Source organism: Scyliorhinus torazame, chromosome 1 (genome assembly GCF_047496885.1).
Source record: "Scyliorhinus torazame isolate Kashiwa2021f chromosome 1, sScyTor2.1, whole genome shotgun sequence".
Classification (NCBI taxonomy): domain Eukaryota; kingdom Metazoa; phylum Chordata; class Chondrichthyes; order Carcharhiniformes; family Scyliorhinidae; genus Scyliorhinus; species Scyliorhinus torazame.
In genome coordinates, this window is record NC_092707.1 from 304,173,326 (window position 1) to 304,194,537 (window position 21,212).

The following is a 21,212-nucleotide window of genomic DNA, read 5'->3' on the forward strand; positions in this document are numbered from 1 at the left end:
AATCTGATCAATCTTCAGTGTCTCAAACCATCAAAGGCCATTTATGCATTTATATTCAAGAAGTCAATGTCTAAAGCATTTCTACCTACCACTGTATCATCTTCAAGTGTGAATGAATACACAACATATATATTTACATTTCTGCCATATTGTAAATCTCTCAGGAGGATCTCTGTGGCTTTTATGGCTACTAACACAACTTATAAAGTTTTACCACGGAAATACCACCTGATCAGTTGTTTTTTTCCAATGAATATTTGGCATCCAATTGTGGCTTTAATTAACTTCAGCTGTATCTTATACTTATACATTCAAGCTTGCCAATGTTTTATACTTCGTAAATATTTATATTTGAGACTAATTTCCTGATGTATCTTCATTAAGACATTTAGATTTCAGCTCAGCATAAACACACCTATTTGTGAAAAGGACATAAGACTTTCTGACTATATATGTAAATGACTTTATTTTTCTTCTCTAAAGCGTAATTCCACCAACCAGTGCAACACAAGCTACATTTTTGAAACCTTTCTTTATACCCGAAAATTAAACCCATTCTTACAGTAGGTACCAAGTTGTCAGCGGCAATACTTTTCTCAACCATTTGAATTATTATGATACAATGATTATTGGTATGAATTGAGGGGTTATTAGGACATGGAAGATTCCCACTAGAACCAGTGGCAGAAGTAGAATCCATCATACTCTTCACATCTGAAATAAAAATAAACAGAGAATTATGAGAAACAGGATGGGTAGTTATTTCTGAGAGCTGTGCAGTTACAATGATGGGCCGAGGAGCTTCCTTCTGTGGTGTGAAATTCTACTGTTTCCACATTGAAATCGACTGTCATCTCAGGAGTACTGCTATTTATTAAATCTATTATTTCCCAACATATCAAGAAGAAATTCTTGCCTGCACTCTCAACTATTTTTTCACTCTCATACCATCTAAGGAACACGCCCTACTTTCTAACCAATTATCATTGTTTCAGAATATACATAGCTAATGTGAGGAATTGTAATTATGCTTCAAATAGGATAAATTAAGTGATGAACAAAACTTCTGGGGTCCAAAGAAATCTCGATACTCCTAGAGAACCCGGCTTTACAGGGTCGAAGTCTTAATCCTCATAAAATATTTATTAGGTTGGGAAGCTGAAGGGGTCACAGCTCAAATGTGGAGATTCTATAATACAGGCCATTGCCCCAGGGCATGGAGTGGTGGAGGAGGAGAGCATGGGGTGGTGAAGGAGAGGGTTTGGGGTACAGGGAGTTAGACACCTGTAATCCTGGTTCACGCCACTAGGTGTACACCTCCAATTCCAGCTCCACCCATGTGACAGCCATTCCTGCTTTCTCAGACTAAAATTCCTGAATGCTGGGAATTACCTCCCATCAGGCATCGTGAGCTGGGTCTCTCCGATTCCATGCAGAGGCTCCTCACTGTGCAGACGCTCAGCCACATGCAGCATGGAAATTGCCTTAACCCGCAGGGGACTTTTAACAAGATAGCAATGATTAAACGCCCCATAAGCCTTGCCAAATACGAGCTCCCTCGGTAAAGAGGGTGGGGAACCCTAATCCATGTATAGTTATCTTCTGTATTAAGGGGGCCAGTTTGGGTACCGACAGGCGAGACCCGGCTGGGATCTTTCGTGCTGTGTAAATAATAGTTATCGTAATAAACATTTATTTCCTTAACAACTCGGTGTAGACTCCTTTGTGGTCTACAAAACTGGTGACATGGATGGGTTGGAGGCTTCGGACCTGCCCCAGCATGGTCTTCCCCGATATCAGCAGGAAGGTGCACCACAACCAGGACCTGCAAGGGCATTGTCCCACTCAACGTCGACCACCTAGGCACTTTGTACCAGGTGACGCAGTGTATGTCCAAAACTTGCAGACGGTGTCCAGTGGATCTCTAGGGCCGTCATCCGCCAGACAGGGCCGGTTTCCTATCAAGTGCAAGTCCAGGGTCAAGTAATGCGAAAGCACTTAGATCACATTAGGTTCAGGTGACCAATTCTTCGTAAATTCCGTGAACAAAAATTCTTGTCCTGCTGAATCTGTTGCTGGAACAGGCCAGAGCAGAACCCCAAGGGGTTCGAGATGGCAACATGAGAGAGGTCATCAATATTGACTTGGATATGGAGACCCAACCATCGGTGATCTCCGACGGGGAGTTCACAGTACAGCAGCCTCCGGCAGAGAATTTGCCTCGGTGTTCCAGTTGAAAGAGATGTTCACCTTCCCGGTACACACCACACGATCCTGTGTCGTGAGTGCACGACACACAGCCAGATATGAAGTAAGTCCTGTACCCTCCGTCTCCGCAGTCATCGGGAGGATTTTTCAGACTTTGGTGGGGGGGGGGGGGGGGGGGGGGGGGGGGGGCGCAAATCAGTGACCCACAGTTTCGGCAGGTAAAACACCCAAAATTGAATTTTCCTTCAGTACAACACCGCCTTGGCCGTTAAATCCTGAACGCCCCTTCGTCAGCTCCGCACCAATATCTTGATATATTCGGACACGGATCCCCTCCTATCTGCAGTCTCGCTTCTCCCTGGCGCATCTCAAGCTCTTTTCCTTCTCCAAGAATTTGTGCATCCGCACAATCACAGCTCGCGGCAACTCCCGTTCTCGGCCTCTGCCTTAAGACGTATGCGCCCTGTCCACCTCTGGGCCTTGTCCAGCACTCCTTGCCCTACCAGCCCGGCCAACCTTCTTGACACATACTTTGTGGTGCTCGTGCCTTCCACACCTTCTAGCAGCCCTACAATCCATAGGTTCTGACACCTGAACCTGTTTTCTTGCTTCTCCACCAGTGACTTGCACAGATCCCCCACCGCTGCCTTTAGGGACACAATCCGGTCGCTCTGGTCAGACACCACCATCTCTACCTTCCGAATCTTTGCCCCTTGCACCTCAAGGCACTTTTTCCATTCGGTTCATCGACCCGCAGGTACTACTGCTCCCTCGATGACCTTCGACCTGTCCCCATGCATCTACTTCCTCTGCTGTCGAAATTAATCTCTGATGAAGGCCATCAACTGCTCCATTTGGGCCTTTCCAACTGGCGTCGACCCTTCCCCTTCTGCTATTTTCATAATTGTTGCTGCGCCAGGTCACCTCCAATTCCTGAGCCAGGTTTTTGACTTTTTTCTGCCATGTCCGATAGCCAGCAGACATACCAATCTTGGGGAGAACCTCTCCCTCTCCACCTTCTGCACCATTTTCCAGCCGGAGCTACCCCACTAATGGGTATAAAGTACCCAAACAACGCCTTCAAGCCGGAGCTTCCCTGTGCGTGACCACTCACTCCATGGCCGCCACTGGAAGTCCTCATCTCCCTTCTAATCCTTCTACCAATCACTTAAAAATCTATTCTGACCCCTGTCTGACCTCTCTGCTGAAGTAATTCTCATCCACTCTATCCTCGTCCCTCACAATTTTGTACATCTCAAGTAAAATTCTCCCTCCTGCAACATATCCAATCTTTCTCATAGCTGCAATTTTCCAGTCCTGGCAATATTCTTGCAAATCTCTTCTGTACCCTCTCACTGCAATTACAATAGTTAAGTTGTGCTGAACTAGTATTTTAGAGTTCCAGCATTACATCCCTGCCCTTGCACTCTATTCCTCGGCGAATAAATGCAAAGATTCCATATGCTTTCTTAACCACCTTAGTGACCTATTCTGCTACATTCAGGGATCTGTGGATATTCACCCAAAGGTCTCTCATTTCCTCTACAACTCTCAGTATCCTCCCATTTATTGTGGTCTTTCCTTGCCTGCTTTGACCTCCACAAATGCATCCCCTCACACTTCTCTGGGATTTACTATTTTTCTGCACACCTGACCAGTCACTGGTCTATTTTGTTTGCCAATATTCTTTCATACCATCTCTTTGCTTTCCTGATTTCTATTCTGATTACATCATGCCACTTTGTATGCACCTCTTGGCTTTCTTCGCATTGAGTTCTCATGCCTGACACAAGCTTTCCTTTTCTGCCTCATGTTACCCTGTAAGCTCCTCAACATCCAGAGGGCTCGCGATTTCGCCTGCCCACAGAACATACAGTGCAGAAGGTGGCCATTCGGCCCATCGAGTCTGCACCGACCCACTTAAGCCCTCACATCCACCCTATCACCGTAACCCAATAACCCCTCCTAACCTTTTTGGTCACGAAGGGCAATTTATCATGGCCAATCCACCTAACCTGCATGTCTTTGGACTGTGGGTGGAAACTGGAGCACCCGGAGGAAACCCACGCACACACGGGGAGAACGTGCAGACTCCGCACAGTGACCCAGCTGGGAATCGAATCTGCGACCCTGGCACTGTGAAGCCACAGTGCTATCCATTTGTGCTAGCGTGCTGCCCACCCATAGAATCCCTACAGTGGGGAAGGCGGCCATTTGGCCCACTGAGTTTGCACCAACCCTTCAAAAGATCATTCCACCCAGGTCCGCTCCGCCCTATCCCCGCAACCTAACCTGGACACTGAGGGGCAATTTAGCATGGCCAAACCACTTACCCACACATCTTTGGACTATGGGAGGAAACCGGAGCACCTGGAAAATGTGCAACCTCCACATAGACAGTGACCCAAGGTTGGAATTGAACTCGGGTCCCTGGTGCGCGAGGCAGCATTGCGAACCGCTGTGCCACCCTATTTGTAGGAACAAGTTTACTCTGAATCCCTTGAATCTCCCCATTGAAGGTTTTCCAATGCTCTGACACACAAGTAGCTGTTTCCATTTCACTTTTGCTAAACCACTCAACTGAGTAAAATTGGCCATGCACCAATTTTGAACTTTTAGCCCTTGTTCTATCTTTTACCTATCTATAATTATGTTAAAACTAACTGAATGATGATCACTACCACCAAAAAGCTCTCCCACTTTCACTCCCAACTTCATTTCCTAAAACTCACTCCCAACTTCATTTCCTAAAACTAAGTCCACAACTGCATCCTCTCTTGTTGGACTTGCTACATAGCGGCCAAGAAAGTTACCCTGAATGTACCTCAAGAACTCTATTCCCTCCATTCCTTTCACACTAAAAAATCCCAATTAACATTTACTACCCTACTGCTATTGTACTTCTTAAGAGATTTGCTCTTCAATCTCCGTCTGACTGTTTGGGGTGAATTTGTTCCCAAGATCAATTCATATGGTCTCAATTGATGATCATTCTAACATCATCCCTTATCACAGCTGCAATTGATTTTCTAACCAAAATTGCAATCCCCAACCTCCCTTTATATCCCACTCTCCATCTCATCTGAAACCAGTAGCCATTATAGAGGTCTTAAAAGGGCCAATTGGAGACATTTAGCCGATTATATTAATAGCCTGGATCATTTCTGTGGTACCTTAAGTAACCTTGCAGGAACTATGGGCACACATCCACCAGTTAGATCATTTATTATTTGTGGAAACCTTTGCTAAAATTAAACAGCCCAATTAAATATAAACACCACATAGAATACTTAAAATATTAAACTGCGTAGAATGGCCCGTTGAATGAAAGAAAATCACTTAACCCTGTTTGCTTGTAATGATCTCCAAACTTTCAGGATCGAAGAAAAAACCTGCGAGGGGCAAAGTTTAAGTATACTTTTCACCTGATCATCAGATCTATCAAGAATCAGCTCTTGGATTCTTCCAACTACTTTGAGTGTTTGTAACCTAATCATAGAGACTCCCAAACCCCACCTCCCACCAAAGAAAATACAATCTGCCTATCTGCCAAGTTAGTACGAATTATGTAGAAACTTGAGAGCAAACATGTGGCTAAACAGCTGGTGTAGGAGGGAAGGTTTCAGTTATCTGGATCACTGGGAGCTCTTCTGGGGCAGGTGTGACCTGTATAAGAAGGACGGGTTGCATCTAAACTGCAGAGGCATAAATATCCTGGCCGCGAGGTTTGCTAGTGTCACACGGTTGGGTTTAAACTAGTATGTCAGGGGGGTCGGTACCGGAGCAATAGGTCAGAAGGTGAAAAATTGAGGGAGAACTAGGGAATAGGGCCAGTATGGTACTGAGGAGGAAGAGCAGACAGGTAGATGTTCCTGAAAACAGCAGGACTGGTGGCCTGAAATGCATATGTTTTAATGCAAGAAGTATAACAGGCTAGGCAGATGAACTTAAGAGCTTGGAACTATGATGTTGTTGCCATTATAGAGACCTGGTTGAGGGAACAACAGAATTGGCAGCTAAACGTTCCAGGATTTAGATGTTTCAGGCGGGATAGAGGAGGATGTAAAAGGGGTGGAGGAGTTGCGCTACTGGTTAGGGAGAACATCACAGCTGTATTGCGGGAGTAAACCTCAGAGGGCAGCGAGGCTATATGGGTAGAGATCAGGAATAAGAAGGGTGCAATCACAATGTTGGCCGTTTATTACAGGCCTCCCAACAGCCAGCGGGAGATAGGTAGACAGATTTTGGAAAGGAGTAAAAGCAACAGGGTTGTTGTGATGGGAGACTTTAACTTCCACAATATTGACTGGGACTCACTTAGTGCTAGGGGCTTAGACAGGGCAGAGTTTGTAAGGAGCATCCGGGAGGGCTTCTTAAAACAATATGTAGCTAGTCCAACGAGGGACGGGTCTACACTGGACCTGGTATTGAGGAATGAGCCCGGCCAGGTGGTTGAAGTTTCAGAAGGGGAGCATTTCGGGAACAGTGACCACAATTCAGTAAGTTTTAAAGTGCTGGTGGACAAGGATAAGAGTGGACCTAGGGTGAATGTGCTAAATTGGGGGAAGGCCAATTATAACAATATTAGGCAGGAACTGAAGAACCTAGATTGGAGGTGGATGTTTGAGGGTAAATCAACATCTGACATGTGGGAGGCTTTCAAATATCAGTTGAAAAGAATTCAGGACCGGCATGTTCCTGTGAGGAAGAAGGATAAATATGGCAAATTTCGGGAACCTTGGATAATGAGAGATATTGTAGGTCTCGTCAAAAAGAAAAAGGAGGCGTTTGTCAGGGCTAGAAGGCTGGGAACAGACGAAGCCTGTGTGGAATATAAGGAAAGTAGGAAGGAACTTAAGCAAAGAGTCAGGAGGGCTAAAAGGGGTCACGAAAAGTCATTGGCAAATAAGGTTAAGGAAAATCCCAAGGCTTTTTACACGTACATAAAAAGCAAGAGGGTAGCCAGGGAAAGGGTTGGCCCACTGAAGGACAGGGGAGGGAATCTATGTGTGGAGTCAGAGGAAATGGGCGAGGTACTAAATGAATACTTTGCATCAATATTCACCAAAGAGAAGGAATTGGTGGATGTTGAAGGGGAGGTTGTGTCTCATTAACTTGATAGAGTTTTTCAAAGGAGGTCCCAAAGATGGTTGATGCAGGCAGGGCAGTGGATGTTGTCTATATGGACTTCAGTAAGGCCTTTGACAAGGTCCCTTATGGCAGACTGGTACAAAATGTGAAGTCACACGGTATCAGGGGTGAGCTGGCAAGATGGATACAGAACTGGCTAGGTCATAGAAGGCAGAGAGTAGCAATGAAAGGGTGCTTTTCTGATTGGAGGGCTGTGACTAGTGGTGTTCCGCAGGGATCAGTGCTGGGACCTTTGCTGTTCGTAGTATAGATAAATGATTTGGAGGAAAATGTAACTGGTCTGATTAGTCAGTTTGCGGACAACACAAAGGTTGGTGGAATTGCGAATAGCGATGAGGACTGTCAGAGGCTACAGCAGGATTTAGATCGTTTGGAGACTTGGGCGGAGAGATGGCAGATGCAGTTTAATCCGGACAAATGTGAGGTAATGCATTTTGGAAGGTCTAATGCAGGTAGGAATATTCAGTGAATGGTAGAACCCTCAAGAGTATTGACAGTCAGAGAGATTTAGGTGTACAGGTCCACAGGTCACCGAAATGGGCAACACAGGTGGAGAAGGTAGTCAAGAAGGCATACGGCATGCTTGTCTTCATTGGCCGGGGCATTGAGTATAGAAATAGGCAAGTCATGTTGCAGCTCTTTAGAACCTTACGTTAGGCCACACTTGGAGTATAGTGTTCAATTCTGGTCGCCACACTATCAGAAGGATGTGGAGGCTTTAGAGAGGGTGCAGAAAAGATTTACCAGGCTGTTGCCTGGTATGGAGGGCATTAGCTAGGAGTTGAATAAACTCTGTTTGTTCGCACTGGAACGACGGAGGTTGAGGGGTGACCTGATAGAGGTCTACAAAATTATGAGGGGCATAGACAGAGTGGATAGTCAGAGACTTTTTTTCCCCAGGATAGAGGGGTCAATTACTAGGGGGCATAGGGTTAAGGTGCGAGGGCCAAGGTTTAGGGGAGATGTATGAGGCAAGTTGTTTTTACAACAGAGGGTAGCGGGTGACTGGAACTTGCTACCGGAGGAGGTGGTGGAAGCAGGGATGATAGTGACGTTTAAGGGGCATCTTGACAAATACATGAATAGGATGGGAATAGAACATAAGAACTAGGAGCAGGAGTAGGCCATCTGGCCCCTCGAGCCTACTCCACCATTCAATGAGATCATGGCTGATCTTTTGTGGACTCAGCTCCACTTTCCGGCCCGAACACCATATCCCTTAATCCCTTTATTCTTCAAAAAATGATCTATCTTTATCTTAAAAACATTTAATGAAGGAGCCGCTGCTGCTTCACTGGGCAAGGAATTCCATAGATTCACAACCCTTTGGGTGAAGAAGTTCCTCCTAAACTCAGTCCTAAATCTACTTCCCCTTATTTTGGGGCTATGCCCCCTAGTTCTGCTTTCACCCGCCAGTAGAAACAACCTGCCCGCATCTATCCCATCTATTCCCTTCATAATTTCATATAAATAGAGGGATGCGGACTCCAGAAGTGCAGAAGATTTTAGTTTAGATGGGCAGCATGGTCGGCGCAGGCTTGGAGGGCCGAAGGGCTTGTTACTGTGCTGTACATTCCGTTGTTCTTTATTCAAGTTTAGTTTTTGGATTTATGCCCTTAATCTTTGAGGGATGACATTAGGTACTACAGAAATGATCCATGCTATTAAGACAGTAAATGTTAACATCTTTAATCAATCCGTTTTGGATTTATGCTCTTTGGAGCTAGGCTAAACTAGCTTTGAACTTATTTAAGTTACAATGTCTTAACAGCCATTAGAATAAATTCGAGATTCATCTTCAAATCCCAAAATCTTGGCTGATCACTCACCTCTCTAGCCTCGAAGGGGCTTGGGGCCAATCCTACCACATGGGTTACTACCAGCTTAATTCAAAGATTTAAACTAGGAGCCTCTTGATCCACAGACTCAATACCACATTCGGTGCAGTGACTTATTCAAATTTACAGGGATCATAAATTGGAAAAAAAATTAAATCCATGGAAGCAATTTATACATTTTTACCTGCAATTATATTTTGCATAGATTAAAAATACATTATTGTACAGTTGTACAAAATACTATAATTTAAAGAGACTTAACACCATTTGTTGCACATCTCAAGGGTAATGATTCATTCATTCACCCCCTTGAAAATGGATGGGGCACAGAGTATGGAACAATTTGAGAGAGGGGAAGCCTTATATCAAAATAACAAAAATGGGCTTATTTTCACAACGTACAGAGCACTCTTTATGGAAACTTACCAATCTCTGTATATTTTATTGACTGATATTGTTTAAGAAAATTGGTTACGAAATTTATGTAGCCAAATGAAAAGACCAGTTTATATTAATTTATACAATAATTTTCAGCGGACCTCCTACATTCTTACTTTACAGTTATGTTTCAACATTTATTACCTTTATCGAGTAACGTTAATACTGTCACGAGTTGGACATCACATTCACCCTTCATCACAAGTAAGTTCCTACAGTTTGATTCAGCTGTGGTTGCTGCAGTTGACTATTTCTGCTTGTTGCAATTACGATGCAAATAATGTTTCAATAAACAAACAGCCTGTTTCATGGTTATCCAATTAATAAAATATCATGTCAGACATATATTAACTTCACTTGTGAAATTATTACTTGTGGATAATGTGAACAGTTCAAAAGTAATCACAAGTTTTGTTCAAACGTTTGCTATGACCAATACATTTTTGAGTTTATACACATTTATTATAATGATCTAGTTAATTTCACCAAGCAGTCATGTATCACGAGCTACTGGTCTACTACCAAACTTACCAGAATTCCATCAGTTCCCAGAGATACAAAAAGAAAATCCGAGTATAAAAATTTTAGATATGCATAAAGGTTCCCACTATGCTTTCAAGTTAGATCAAGATAAACAATTGCAGCCAATTTTGTTCAACAAAATTCAAGTCTCTTAACAAGGACAACTTATTCACAAACCAAATCACAGGCTAAGTTTTTTGACTTATGGGTCAATCAGCAAAAGTTGTTGAAATCTCAGGAAAGGGCCAGAGATTTTGACAATGGATAATTATCTGTTCTATATTTGCCAAAGATACGAATCACCTGGTCTACTTAGACAAAGGAAAGGGGTACTCACTAGTTGGTGGCAAATAAATTAAACATCTTATATACCTGATTCATTTTACAAAGTATGCTTTGCTGGGTTGAGGATGAAAGGATTATAATTCAGTACAACAGAATCTTAAAAGCTATTAATATAATTTAGTACACCAGCTTTACAAAGAGAAAGGTTACTTCCTGTTCCCAAAACTAATGTTGTCAGTCATTTACAACATCTTTCCCAGTATTTGCGGATTCTGTAGCGATAGAACCCTTATTTTGTTCTGGTGTTTCAATAAAAACCGAATCAAAGGCTGCTTCTTGCTCCTCCAGTGTCTCCATGCTATTAGTTCCAGTTGCAGTTGCTGAACCTCCATGTGGCTGTTTGTCTGCCATGCGTTCCAGGTCGGCTTGCCTTCTGCCCCGCCTTTTACCTAAAATTCTGATATAATTAGCAGGCACTAATCCTCTTGTTTGACCATCCAAACTGGCCAGCACCCATCCACGTACTTTGGGTTGTTGTTCTGAAAAAAGGAAAAGAAGTAAGTAAGTTTTACATCAGTAGCAAATGCAGCATTTGGGACTGGGTCTTACATTAACCAAGAGTTTGATTAATTATTTTCGAAGTGTTGAAAAGCCTATTCAAACTTCAACTAACATGAAATATTTTGCATTTAGGCAAAAGGGGCAAATGTGATAAATTGGTCTCCTTATTTAAGTAAGGATATAAATGTGTTAAAAGCAGTTTAGAGAAGGTTCACCCAACTGATACCTGGGATGGAGAGTTATTTTCTGAGGAAGGTTGGACAGACTGGGTCTCTATCCACAGGAATTCCGAAGAATGAGAGGTGATCTTAATGAAACGCATAAAGATCCTGAGGGGACGTGACAGAGTCGATGGTGAAAGGATGTTTCCACTTGTGGAAGGGACCAGAACGAGGGGACACAGTTTAAAAAGGGGTCTCTCATTTAAGGCAGAGATGAGGAGAATGTTCTCTCGGAGGGTCGTGAGTCTTTAGCATTCTCTTTTCTGGAGAGTGGAGTCGGAATCTTGAATATTTTTTTTAAAAATCCAATTAAGGGGCAATTTAGCGTGGCCATCCCATCCACCCTGCACACCTTTGGGTTGTGGGGATGAGACCCACGCAGTCACGGGAGAATGTGCAAAGTCCAAACGGACAGTAACCTGGGCCTGGGATCGAACCCGGGTCCTCAGCGCCCTGAGGCAGCAGTGCTAATCACCACCCTACCGTGTCGCCCTGGAATCTTAAATATTTTTAATATTCAGAGATAAGGTTCAAAAGGTAGACAGATTTTTGACTCACAAGGGAGTCAAAAGTTACCAGAGGTGGGGGGTTTCCAATTTTGGCATGTAGAAGGTCGCACACAAGCTATCTCCCATCAGGGTCTTTGTTTTTTTGGTCCATTTATCGCGGTTCCTGGGGATTTGGGTCATCATAACCAGCCCATCTAATGGTACTGTCATGTGACAGTACCTTTAAGAAATGGATGTTTAAGCAATGTACCTTTAAGGAATGGAGCTGATCATATTACTGAAGTGATGTCAGAGGGTGGGGGGAGCTGAGCTCACTTCTGCTTTTTGAGTTTCAGTTTGTGAAGGCAGCTGGGAGTGTCTGTGTGTTTTGCTGTGAGCTGCATGAAGAAACACAGAGCTGGTCTGTTGATTTCTGCAATCCAAAGACTATAAATATATTGAATGTGCTCCTATTTTTGAAGGTTTGAAGTCTTTTGGATGTTTAAAGGAACAGTTTGAAGGATCATTTAGTGTTGTAGTCTTTTGGGGTTATCTTTGAAGTAATGGGTGTTAAGGTATTCAATGTTTGTTTTTAAAAAGGTTAACTTGAGTTCATAGAATAAACATTATTTTTTTTAAAAACCACTTGTCCATTTCTGCTGTATCACACCTGGAGAGTACGCCGTGTGCTTCCCACACCACAATCTATTAAAAGTTGTGGGTCGATTGAACTCCATTAAACACTTTGGGGTTCTGTAAACCCGGACCCATAACAGTACAAGAAATTTGTCGACGAAAATACGTTGAAAGGGCTGCGGCCTTTTGGACCTGTTTAGACAAGGTTCAATGAGCCTAGCTTTTTTGTTTGGTTGAGGGGGGGGGGGGGGGGGGGGCGGTTAGAGGGGAGGGAGTATTGTTTCCTGATAAGCAATTTGCAGCTTTATGGGGGGGGGGGGGTGGAGATTAAGGTCTGACAGTGACTAGGGGCTTTTCTTTGTCTCGCTTTATGGGCGGGGTATGTGGCCATCTTAGATGGACTTTTGGCAAGGTATTTGGTGTAAGAATTGGATATTCCTTCACGGTGGAAATGGCTGACTCGGGGTTGAGAGGCCCCCGATTAGGCTTGTCACTTGGAACATTAGGGAATTCGGAGATCCTGTGAAAAGATAGAGTTTTTTCTCAACTGATGAATTTAAGGATTGATGTAGTGATTTTACAGGAGACTCACTTCCAGGTGAGGGACCAGACCAGACTCCGGCAGGGATGGGTGAACTAAGTATTTCTTTGGACTTCAACAGTAGGACCGGGGGTAACAATTTTAATTAACAAGAGGGTCCGTTTTCTGACGGGCAAGGAGGTGGCGAATCAGACTGGTAGGTATGCAAGAATCATTGGGTCACTAGCAGGTAAATTAGTGATATTGGTAAATGTATATGCCCCGAATTGGGATGATGTAGGATATACAAGGAAGCTGTTGGCTTCCATATTGGATTTGGACATGCACCAGCTGATTTTGGGAGGAGATTTAAATTGTGCGTTGGACCTGAGGCTTGACCGTTCTAAACCAAAGTTGCTGACTCAGAAGAGACAGGAGGGGCGGTCCGCACCTTGGGGGTAAAGAATTTTCGTTCTTTTTGCCAGTGCACAAGGTATATTCAAGGATTGACTTTTCATGGCGGGAAGGTCCCTTCTTTCCGGGATGAGGAAAGAAGAGTACTCGGCTATAGCCATTTCAGACCACGCTCCGCATTTAGTGGACTGGTTATTGGAAGAGGGCCCGAACCAGCGCCCAGCGTGGAGGCTGGACATGGAGTTATTAGCAGACATGGGGATTTGTGGGTGTATATAATAATAATAATAATCTCTATTATTTTCACAAGTAAGCTTACATTAACACTGTAATGAAGTTACTGTGAAAATCTCCTAGAGATTGTGGGATTTAACGGGAATGGGTCGTTCTCTCCCTCCATTTTGTGGAAGCCCTGAAGATGATCATTTCACATAAAGCATATTTGGATAGGGAGTCTGGAGAGGAGCATCAGAAGCTGGTGGACGATATTATGGAGGTATATTGTAGATGCTCAAAGAACCCAACCGCGGAGCTCCTGGCAAGCAGGAAGAAACTGTAGACGCAGTTTGACCAGGTATCTGCAGGTAAAACCAGTTGCGGCGCTCACGGAGGGTTATGTACGAATATGGGGGAGAAAGCCAGCTGCCTTTTAGCTCATCAGCTGAGGCAGCAGGCTAGCCTCTTGGGAGATTATTCAGGTTCGGGACTCGAGTGGCAGACTGGTATCCACCCGGAAGTAAGTTAACAAGCAGTTTGAAACATTTATAAGAAGTTTTATAGGTCGGAGCCACAGAGGCAGGGGTCAGATATGGCAGAGTTTTTGGAGGGCTTAGAATTTCCTGTAGTGGGAACTGATCACCGGCAGTTGTTGGGGTGGGCTTGTGTTTTGGGGGCTATTTTTAAGGTTTGTTTTTTGTAAATTGTATTTGTCCTGTATAAATTTGTTTATTTTTTTATTTTATAAAATGAAAAACTCCAATGAAAACATTTTTTTTAAAAAGTTACCAGGTGTAGGGAATGTGGATTTGCAGCCACAATCAGATAAGCCATGATCTTACTGAATGGTGGAGCAGGCTCAAGAGGCATAATGGCCTACTCCTAATTTGTACGTTTGAATATAACTCAACTCACATTCAACTGTAGACTAGGTTTTAACAATTTAAGTAGAAACCGATTAAGATTGCTATGCAGCATGTTTAAACCTGGAGATATCTTCATTTGTTTTATATTATAAAGTACAGATGACGACGAGTGTAATGCTACTTCAGAACCATTTATGCATGCTATCTACCCCTTCCTTTTAACATTTAAGTACTTCAAATGTTGCTCACCAGCTCAGACAGACATTTGTCCACCTTGCTGCTTTTCCAATTTAATTTGTTTTATTTGTCTGACTTTAATTGTTCGTTTCATTTTGAAGTTTGATGTCTCCTGGCCAAATGTTTCATTCCAGTTTACACATCTTTCCTTCATTTTCTTCCCTATGTTTTGCCCACTTTTTACACTTTTTGCCCACTTATGCACATCCTGTCTCAAATTCTATCATATTATTCTATTTTCATATCCATCATGGTCTTTCTTGATTATCTGACTTCTAAGGTAAATTTTAGATTGTACAAATGCAGTCCATAGTTCAGATGGACATTACCAATCCATTAATCTATGAACTATTCCATCTCAGTGGAAAAATGTGTTGTTAAAATTGAGAAAAAATGTTACTTCTGAATTAATATAGACATGTGGTATGAACAGACTTGTTGGGGTGCTGACTGAAATAAAATTGTAATGCTCGACATGGTCATTCCACCATCGCTCACTGAAGAAGGGTCAAGGGTGACAAATCAATTCAGTTACCATTGGAACCAATATGACCGACTGCTTTCAGAGGAAAGAAAATAGGAAAAAATTCTAAAATTAGTTTGTCATACAATTGCAGAGTTCTGATCATACTCAACCAGTCCATGCTTGCAAATGACTAACGTTAGATGTGATTCTGTAATTGGACAGCACTTGCTGACTAATCCCCAAGTGTGTTAAAACTTAGGTTAGCACCAAAATTTAGAGTGAAGTCTTACAACACCAGGTTAAAGTCCAACAGGTTTGTTTTGAATCACTAGCTTTCGGAGCACAGCTCCTTCCTCAGGTGAATGGAAGGAACTGTGCTCCGAAAGCTAGTGATTCGAAACACACCTGTTGGACTTTAACTTGGTGTTGTAAAACTTCTTACTGTGCTCACCCCAGTCCAACGTCAACATCTCCACATCATGACCAAAATTTAGACTATCGGTGGCTTGCAATGTGGTTCACTTATGCTTGCTAGAAGTTACATATATTCAAACACAGGGACCTGTCCTCTGCAAGCAAGGAGCATGTCCAGGCATTGCATCTTCTGAAAAAAAATAAACAAAAGTATGGGGGACAGTAGTTCCTTGATGCATTTCCCATCGCAACGCTTTGACCGGAGTCACCTTGCCAACCAGTCAGCATCTTATGCAGGTTCATTCTTGAACCTGTCTGAGTTGAAGAACTCACCTTTGGGAGCCAGGTTCAGCAGGTCACTGGAACGAAATGTGAGCTCTTCATCTGAACCAGCAGTGAAATCGTATTCTGCCTTCGCTACAACATGATCATCTTCTCCATTCGCCCAACTCGTTGATTCTTATTTGAAAATAGAAGAAATGTGCATTAACATAAACAAATTAATGCATACAATAACCATCCATGAAAACAAATTGAAACTCAAGAACAAAAAGTAAATTATTCGGTAATTCAGTATGTTATTATCATTGTTGTAGTAGCTTAAACATTTAGAAAATACAGTGAATTGTCAACACATAACTGGACAGCAGCGACCACATTTTAAGACAGTAAAAGTACCTCTTTTATCGGGCTGTTATTCCAATTGTTAGGTAGAAGAAATAGGAGCAGGAGTAGACTACACAGCACCTTGAATCTGCTCCAACATTCAATATGATCATAGCTGATCTTCAGCCTCAACTTCACTTTCCTGTCAGCTTCCTATATCCCTCAAATTCCAGAGAGACAAAAACTCTTTTTATCTCCAGACTTAAATATGCTTAAGAATGGAACATCTAAAACCCTCTGGGGTAGAGAATTCCAAAGATTCACAATTCTCCGAGTGAAGAAATTTCTCTTCATCTCAGCCCTAAATGATTTGAGATTATGCCTCCGTGTTCTAGATTAGATTCCTCAGTCAGGGGAAACCATCGCTCAATGTCTGCCCTCTCTAGCCCCTTCAGTATCTTGTATGTTGCAATGAAATCACTTCTCATTCTTCGAAACGCCTGAGAGAATAGGCTCAATTTCAATCAGTCTCTCATCATAGGGCAATCTTTTCATTCCAAAAACCAATCTTTTCATTCCAGGAACCAGTCTAGTGAACCTTTCTTGTATTGCCTCCAATGCAAGTATTGCCTGTCTTAGATATGAAGAACAAGATTACATCCAAATGTGGCATCACCAAAGCCCTGTAACATTGTAGCAAGATTTTCTTATTCTTGCGCTCTTATCCACTTGCAATAAAGGGCCCACGTGCCATTTACCTTCCTAATTGCTTGTCCGTGTCTTCTAACTTTGTGTTCCTTTCAGAAGTACACTTCCTCTAAAGATCAACATTTAGAAGCTTCACCTTTTAAAAAAATATTCTGCTTTTTTATTTACTAACAAAGTGAATAACCTCACATTTTCCTACATTATAGTCCATCCTCCACCATGTTGTCCATTCAACCCATCTACATCTCTTAGCAGCCTCTTTGTGTCCTCCTCATAGCTTATATTCCCTTTGTATCATCAGCAAACTTAGATACATTACTCGAAGTCCCTTTGTCCAAGTGATTAATATAGAATGCAAATCGCAGAGACCTCAGCACTGATATTGCAGCAGTCTACTATTACAGCCTGGCAACTTGAAAATGCCATGTTTATCCATACTTTGCTACCTGCCCATTAATCTTCCATTCATACTAGTACATTATTCCCCGACTCATCTAGCATATTAATATTTTGTGTTGTACCTTTTGGAAATCCAGGCTACATCTACTGGAAACCATTTTTATCTACATTATTAGTTGTGTCCTGTAAGGGTCCTTCCTGTTTATTCCCCTTATTTACCCGTTTGTTTATTTTGCCATTATTATTTTAGATCCATAGATGATTAATGGGCATGTATCTTTAAGTCAAGCAACAGAATTTTGAAGTTACAGGAGAGAATACTAATTCCTCCTGGTTTGAATGGGAGGCTCCAGATTTGTCGGCACCAGAGAAAGAGACAGGCTGGGACTACCTTTGATTGACTGGCCGGTGGCCAATGAATGGGCTCAAAAAGCAATACTCTGCCCTGTAACAGGTAGTGAATGGGTCCTATCCTAGTGGAATGATTTTCAGAGTCCCAAGGAGTTTCAGTTTGATTCCTGCCAGCTTAGAGTCAAGATTGCACTCTCTTTCCACCCCCCACCCCCCACATGTTTCTCTTCAGAAAGCCAGTGAGTGCTGTATTTCTGAACCTGCAGAGTACCTAATGAACCTACCTATAGGAAAACCAGTACAGGCTACAAACAAAGATTAAAACTTGCTATTCTGTCTCCAGAAGGGCTGTGATTACTGAGCTTCTGAAGTTGCAGAGAATCTGGGCCAATGAATCTACAGAGAAAACCATTACAGACTGTGGACGGAGACTTTAACTTGAAAGCTTGCTTTGAAGGAAAGTGCTAAAAACCATCATCTGAAACAAACAATCTTTTCCTTTTTTGCTTATGATTTTTACTCCTTTCCATCCCGCTGTTTGTCTCTCGTGTCTGTGTGGGGAACGAGATTCTCCACAAGGTCAACTTCATCTCCTCATGTGCTAGGTTAAGTCTGGTCCAGTTCAAGGTGGTGCACTTGACCAGGGCTCGTATGAGTAGGTTCTTCTCAGGGGGGGTTGGAGGATAGGTGTGCCTGGCTCTCCAGGGGGCTGGCAAATCACACATGTTTTGGTCTTGGCCCAAGCTCATTAGTTTCTGGGTCTCCTTTTTTGGTACAATGTCAAGGATTTTGGGTGTTCAGCTGGAACCGTGCCAGTTGGTGGCCATTGTTTCAGACCATAGTTTCGGCCAAAGTCCTAGCTTTCGCCTCACTAATAGACCGGAGGCGAGTCTGCTTGGGTGGAGGTCCCCAGTGCCGTCTAAGGCTAGGGGACCTGATTATATTTTTGCACCTGGAAAAAATCAAGTCTACCACGAGGGGATCAGTGGAACAGTTCTATTTAAAGTGGCAGCCTTTCATCTCCTTTGCCAGGGAGCTGTTTGCCATCAGCCGTTAATGGGGGGGGGGGGGGGGGGGCGTGTTTGTCTCTGTATTTTATCTAAGGTTTGTTTTTTGTTCTCTCATAGAGGATGAGGGTGAGGGGTAGGCGGTTTGGAGGCATTGGGCGGCTGTGGAATTGTTTGTGCACAATGAAAAATTTTGTCTGCATAAAAATAGATTCTTTAGAAATAAGAATTAGGTCTTCTGTCAAAAAAATCTTGTTTCCAATTTTCACCTTGAGGCAGCTATTCTCTGTTACCATGTTAAATACATCCAAGCGAGATGGTGAAGTGCAAAACAAGACATCATTATTTTCCTTGACCCCCATGCCCCAGCTGACTCTCGAGTACGAATTTACCTAGTTAACCAAATAACCAATTTTTAAAAAACCAATTCAAGCAGTCGATAGCTGCACTGTAACTAAGGAAAGAATTTAATGGAACCTTATCAAATCATAGAATCATAGAATTTACAGTGCAGAAGGAGGCCATTCGGCCCGTCGAGTCTGCACCGGCCCTTACAAAGAGCACCCTACTGAAGCCCATGTATCTACCCTATCCCCGTAACCCAGTAACCCCTACGTAACATTTTTCGGACACTAAGGGCAATTTAGCATGGCCAATCCACCTAACCCGCACATCTTTGGAATAAAATTTGAATGTGATTTGAGGTTGAGGAATTACTCCATTCCCTTGGTGCCCACCAGTTGTGGAAGGCCTCTGTACCAATGAATACCACATGCTCCCTCTGCAGGGACACCTGGACTGCAAACATGGCTGCGGAACAGACTTCTGGGTGCGGCTATGCAGAGCTACGTCGCATGTTCGGCAGCTCCCGCTTGGAACGGACTTTTGGGCTCTTTACAGGGCCCCCAAACGGCATTTTTCCGACATTTCCCAGTGTGGGAAGAAGACTGCAACATTCCCCCGACAGTGTCCCTCAGGAATGGTATGTCTCTTGGTTACCAGGCCCGGCAGAAACAGTAAAGGATTTGGCTGGAGCTGCAGGAACAGACAAAAGCCTCTTCCAGCATGCAGGCGGGGGAAGGGCAAGCTTAAAGGCTTCAAGCTGACTTGAGGGCCTTTATTAAAGGTGAATTCTAGCAGCAGAGGGAACAACTGTGAAAAGATCTCACCAAGGCCATTGAAGAAGTGGGGACGAGGCTTCCAGTGGCGGCCATGGAGGAGTAGGCCGCGCATTCGGCAGCTCCCATCTGGAACGGACTCTCAGACCTTTTTCAGGAGTTTCCACAGACTTTTGGGGGCAGATTGAAGCGAACACTGCCAAAAGGATTCCCTCTCGAGACTTCCGGTTGCGGCGATGCGGAGCTAAGTCGCACATTCGGCGGCTCCCGCAAAAGCGGACTTTTGGGCTCTTTTCAGAGCCCCCAACGGCACTTTTTCGACATTTCCCGGTGTGGGAAGGAGTTAATAACAGCTCCCCGTCAGTATATGGTTTTAACTAGGAGCGGGGCGACAAAAAAGGTGGTGGTGGACCAGAAGAAGGGAGGGAAGAAGGACAAAATGGCAGCGGGTGGAGACCAGGCAGCGTGGAGGCAGTGGGCGGAGGAGCAGCAGGAGGATATCCAGCGCTGCTTCAGAGAGATTAAAGCGGACCTGCTAGAGCTGATGAAGGCTTCTATTGATGAGCTGCTGGAGACACAGACGGCCCAGGGGGTGGCGATCCGAGAGGCTCAACAAAAGGTCTCTGACAATGAGGATGCGATCTTAGGCCTGGCGGTAAAGGTGGAGGCGCATGAGGCGCTCCACAAGAAATGGCAGGAGCGGTTCGAGGAAATGGAGAATCGGTTGAGGCGGAAGAATCTGCGGATTCTGGGCATCCCGGAGGGGCTGGAGGGGCCGGACGTGGGGGCCTATGTGGTCACCATGTTGAACTCGCTGATGGGAGCGGGGTTCTTCCAGGGGTCCCTGGAGCTGGAAGGGGCCCAGAGAGTGTTGGCGAGGAGGCCCAAGGCTAACGAGCCTCCGCAGGTGGTGCTGGTGCGGTTCCATCGGTTTGTCGATCGAGAGTGTGTGCTCAGGTGGGCCAAGAAGGAGAGGAGCAGCAGGTGGGAGAACGCAGAGGTTTGAATATACCAGGACTGGAGTGCAGAGGTGACGAAGAGGAGGGCCGGGTACAATCGAGTGAAGGCGGTGCTGCACAGGAAGGGCGTGAAGTTTGGCATGTTGCAGCCGGCGCGACTGTGGGTTACCGACAAGGACCGGCACCATTATTTTGAGTCTCCGGAGGAGGCGTGGGCCTTTGTTCAGGCCGAGAAGCTGGACACAGACTGAGGGTCGGGATGGGTGATTGGGGACTGCGGTGGATATGTCATGCCTATTTTTTGTTCGTGGGGGGGGGCCTTTGCATTGTTTTGGGTTCCTTTTTCTCTGTGTTTTTCTCTTTCGGGTTGGGGAGGGTGGATGGGGCGGGTTGGGCACTGTTTTGGCTGGTGGCAGGGCCTGGTAGGTGGAGAGCGCGGGCTTTTTTCCCGTGCCAAAGACTGGGGGGGGGGGAAGCGAGGATTGTTTCCCGCGCTTAGAACGGAGGGGGGAGGGGGAGAGCCGGTGAATGGGGAGCGGGAGAGGAGGGTGTGCCACACAATGGGAGGAGTCGACGGGGAGGC

At 44.3% G+C, this 21,212-nt stretch overlaps 1 protein-coding gene across 2 annotated transcripts in view; it reads right to left on the reverse strand.

Moving 5' to 3' along the window:
- Positions 1-439: 439 nt before the first annotated feature.
- pex13 (peroxisomal biogenesis factor 13) overlaps positions 440-21,212 on the reverse strand; it is a 45,295-nt gene continuing 24,522 nt past the window's right edge. Inside the window, exons 3-5 of one of the 2 annotated variants that reach the window (XR_011947649.1) lie at positions 15,815-15,940; positions 9,780-10,981; positions 440-714 (exon numbers count right to left, since the gene is read on the reverse strand). Coding sequence is in view for 1 of the 2 variants with exons in the window: in XM_072507799.1 (XP_072363900.1) it covers positions 10,677-10,981; positions 15,815-15,940 (431 nt within the window). In the remaining variant the exon portion in view is untranslated. Of the gene's footprint in view, positions 715-9,366; positions 10,982-15,814; positions 15,941-21,212 lie in introns of those variants that run through there. The other variant, XM_072507799.1, reaches the window with a different exon arrangement.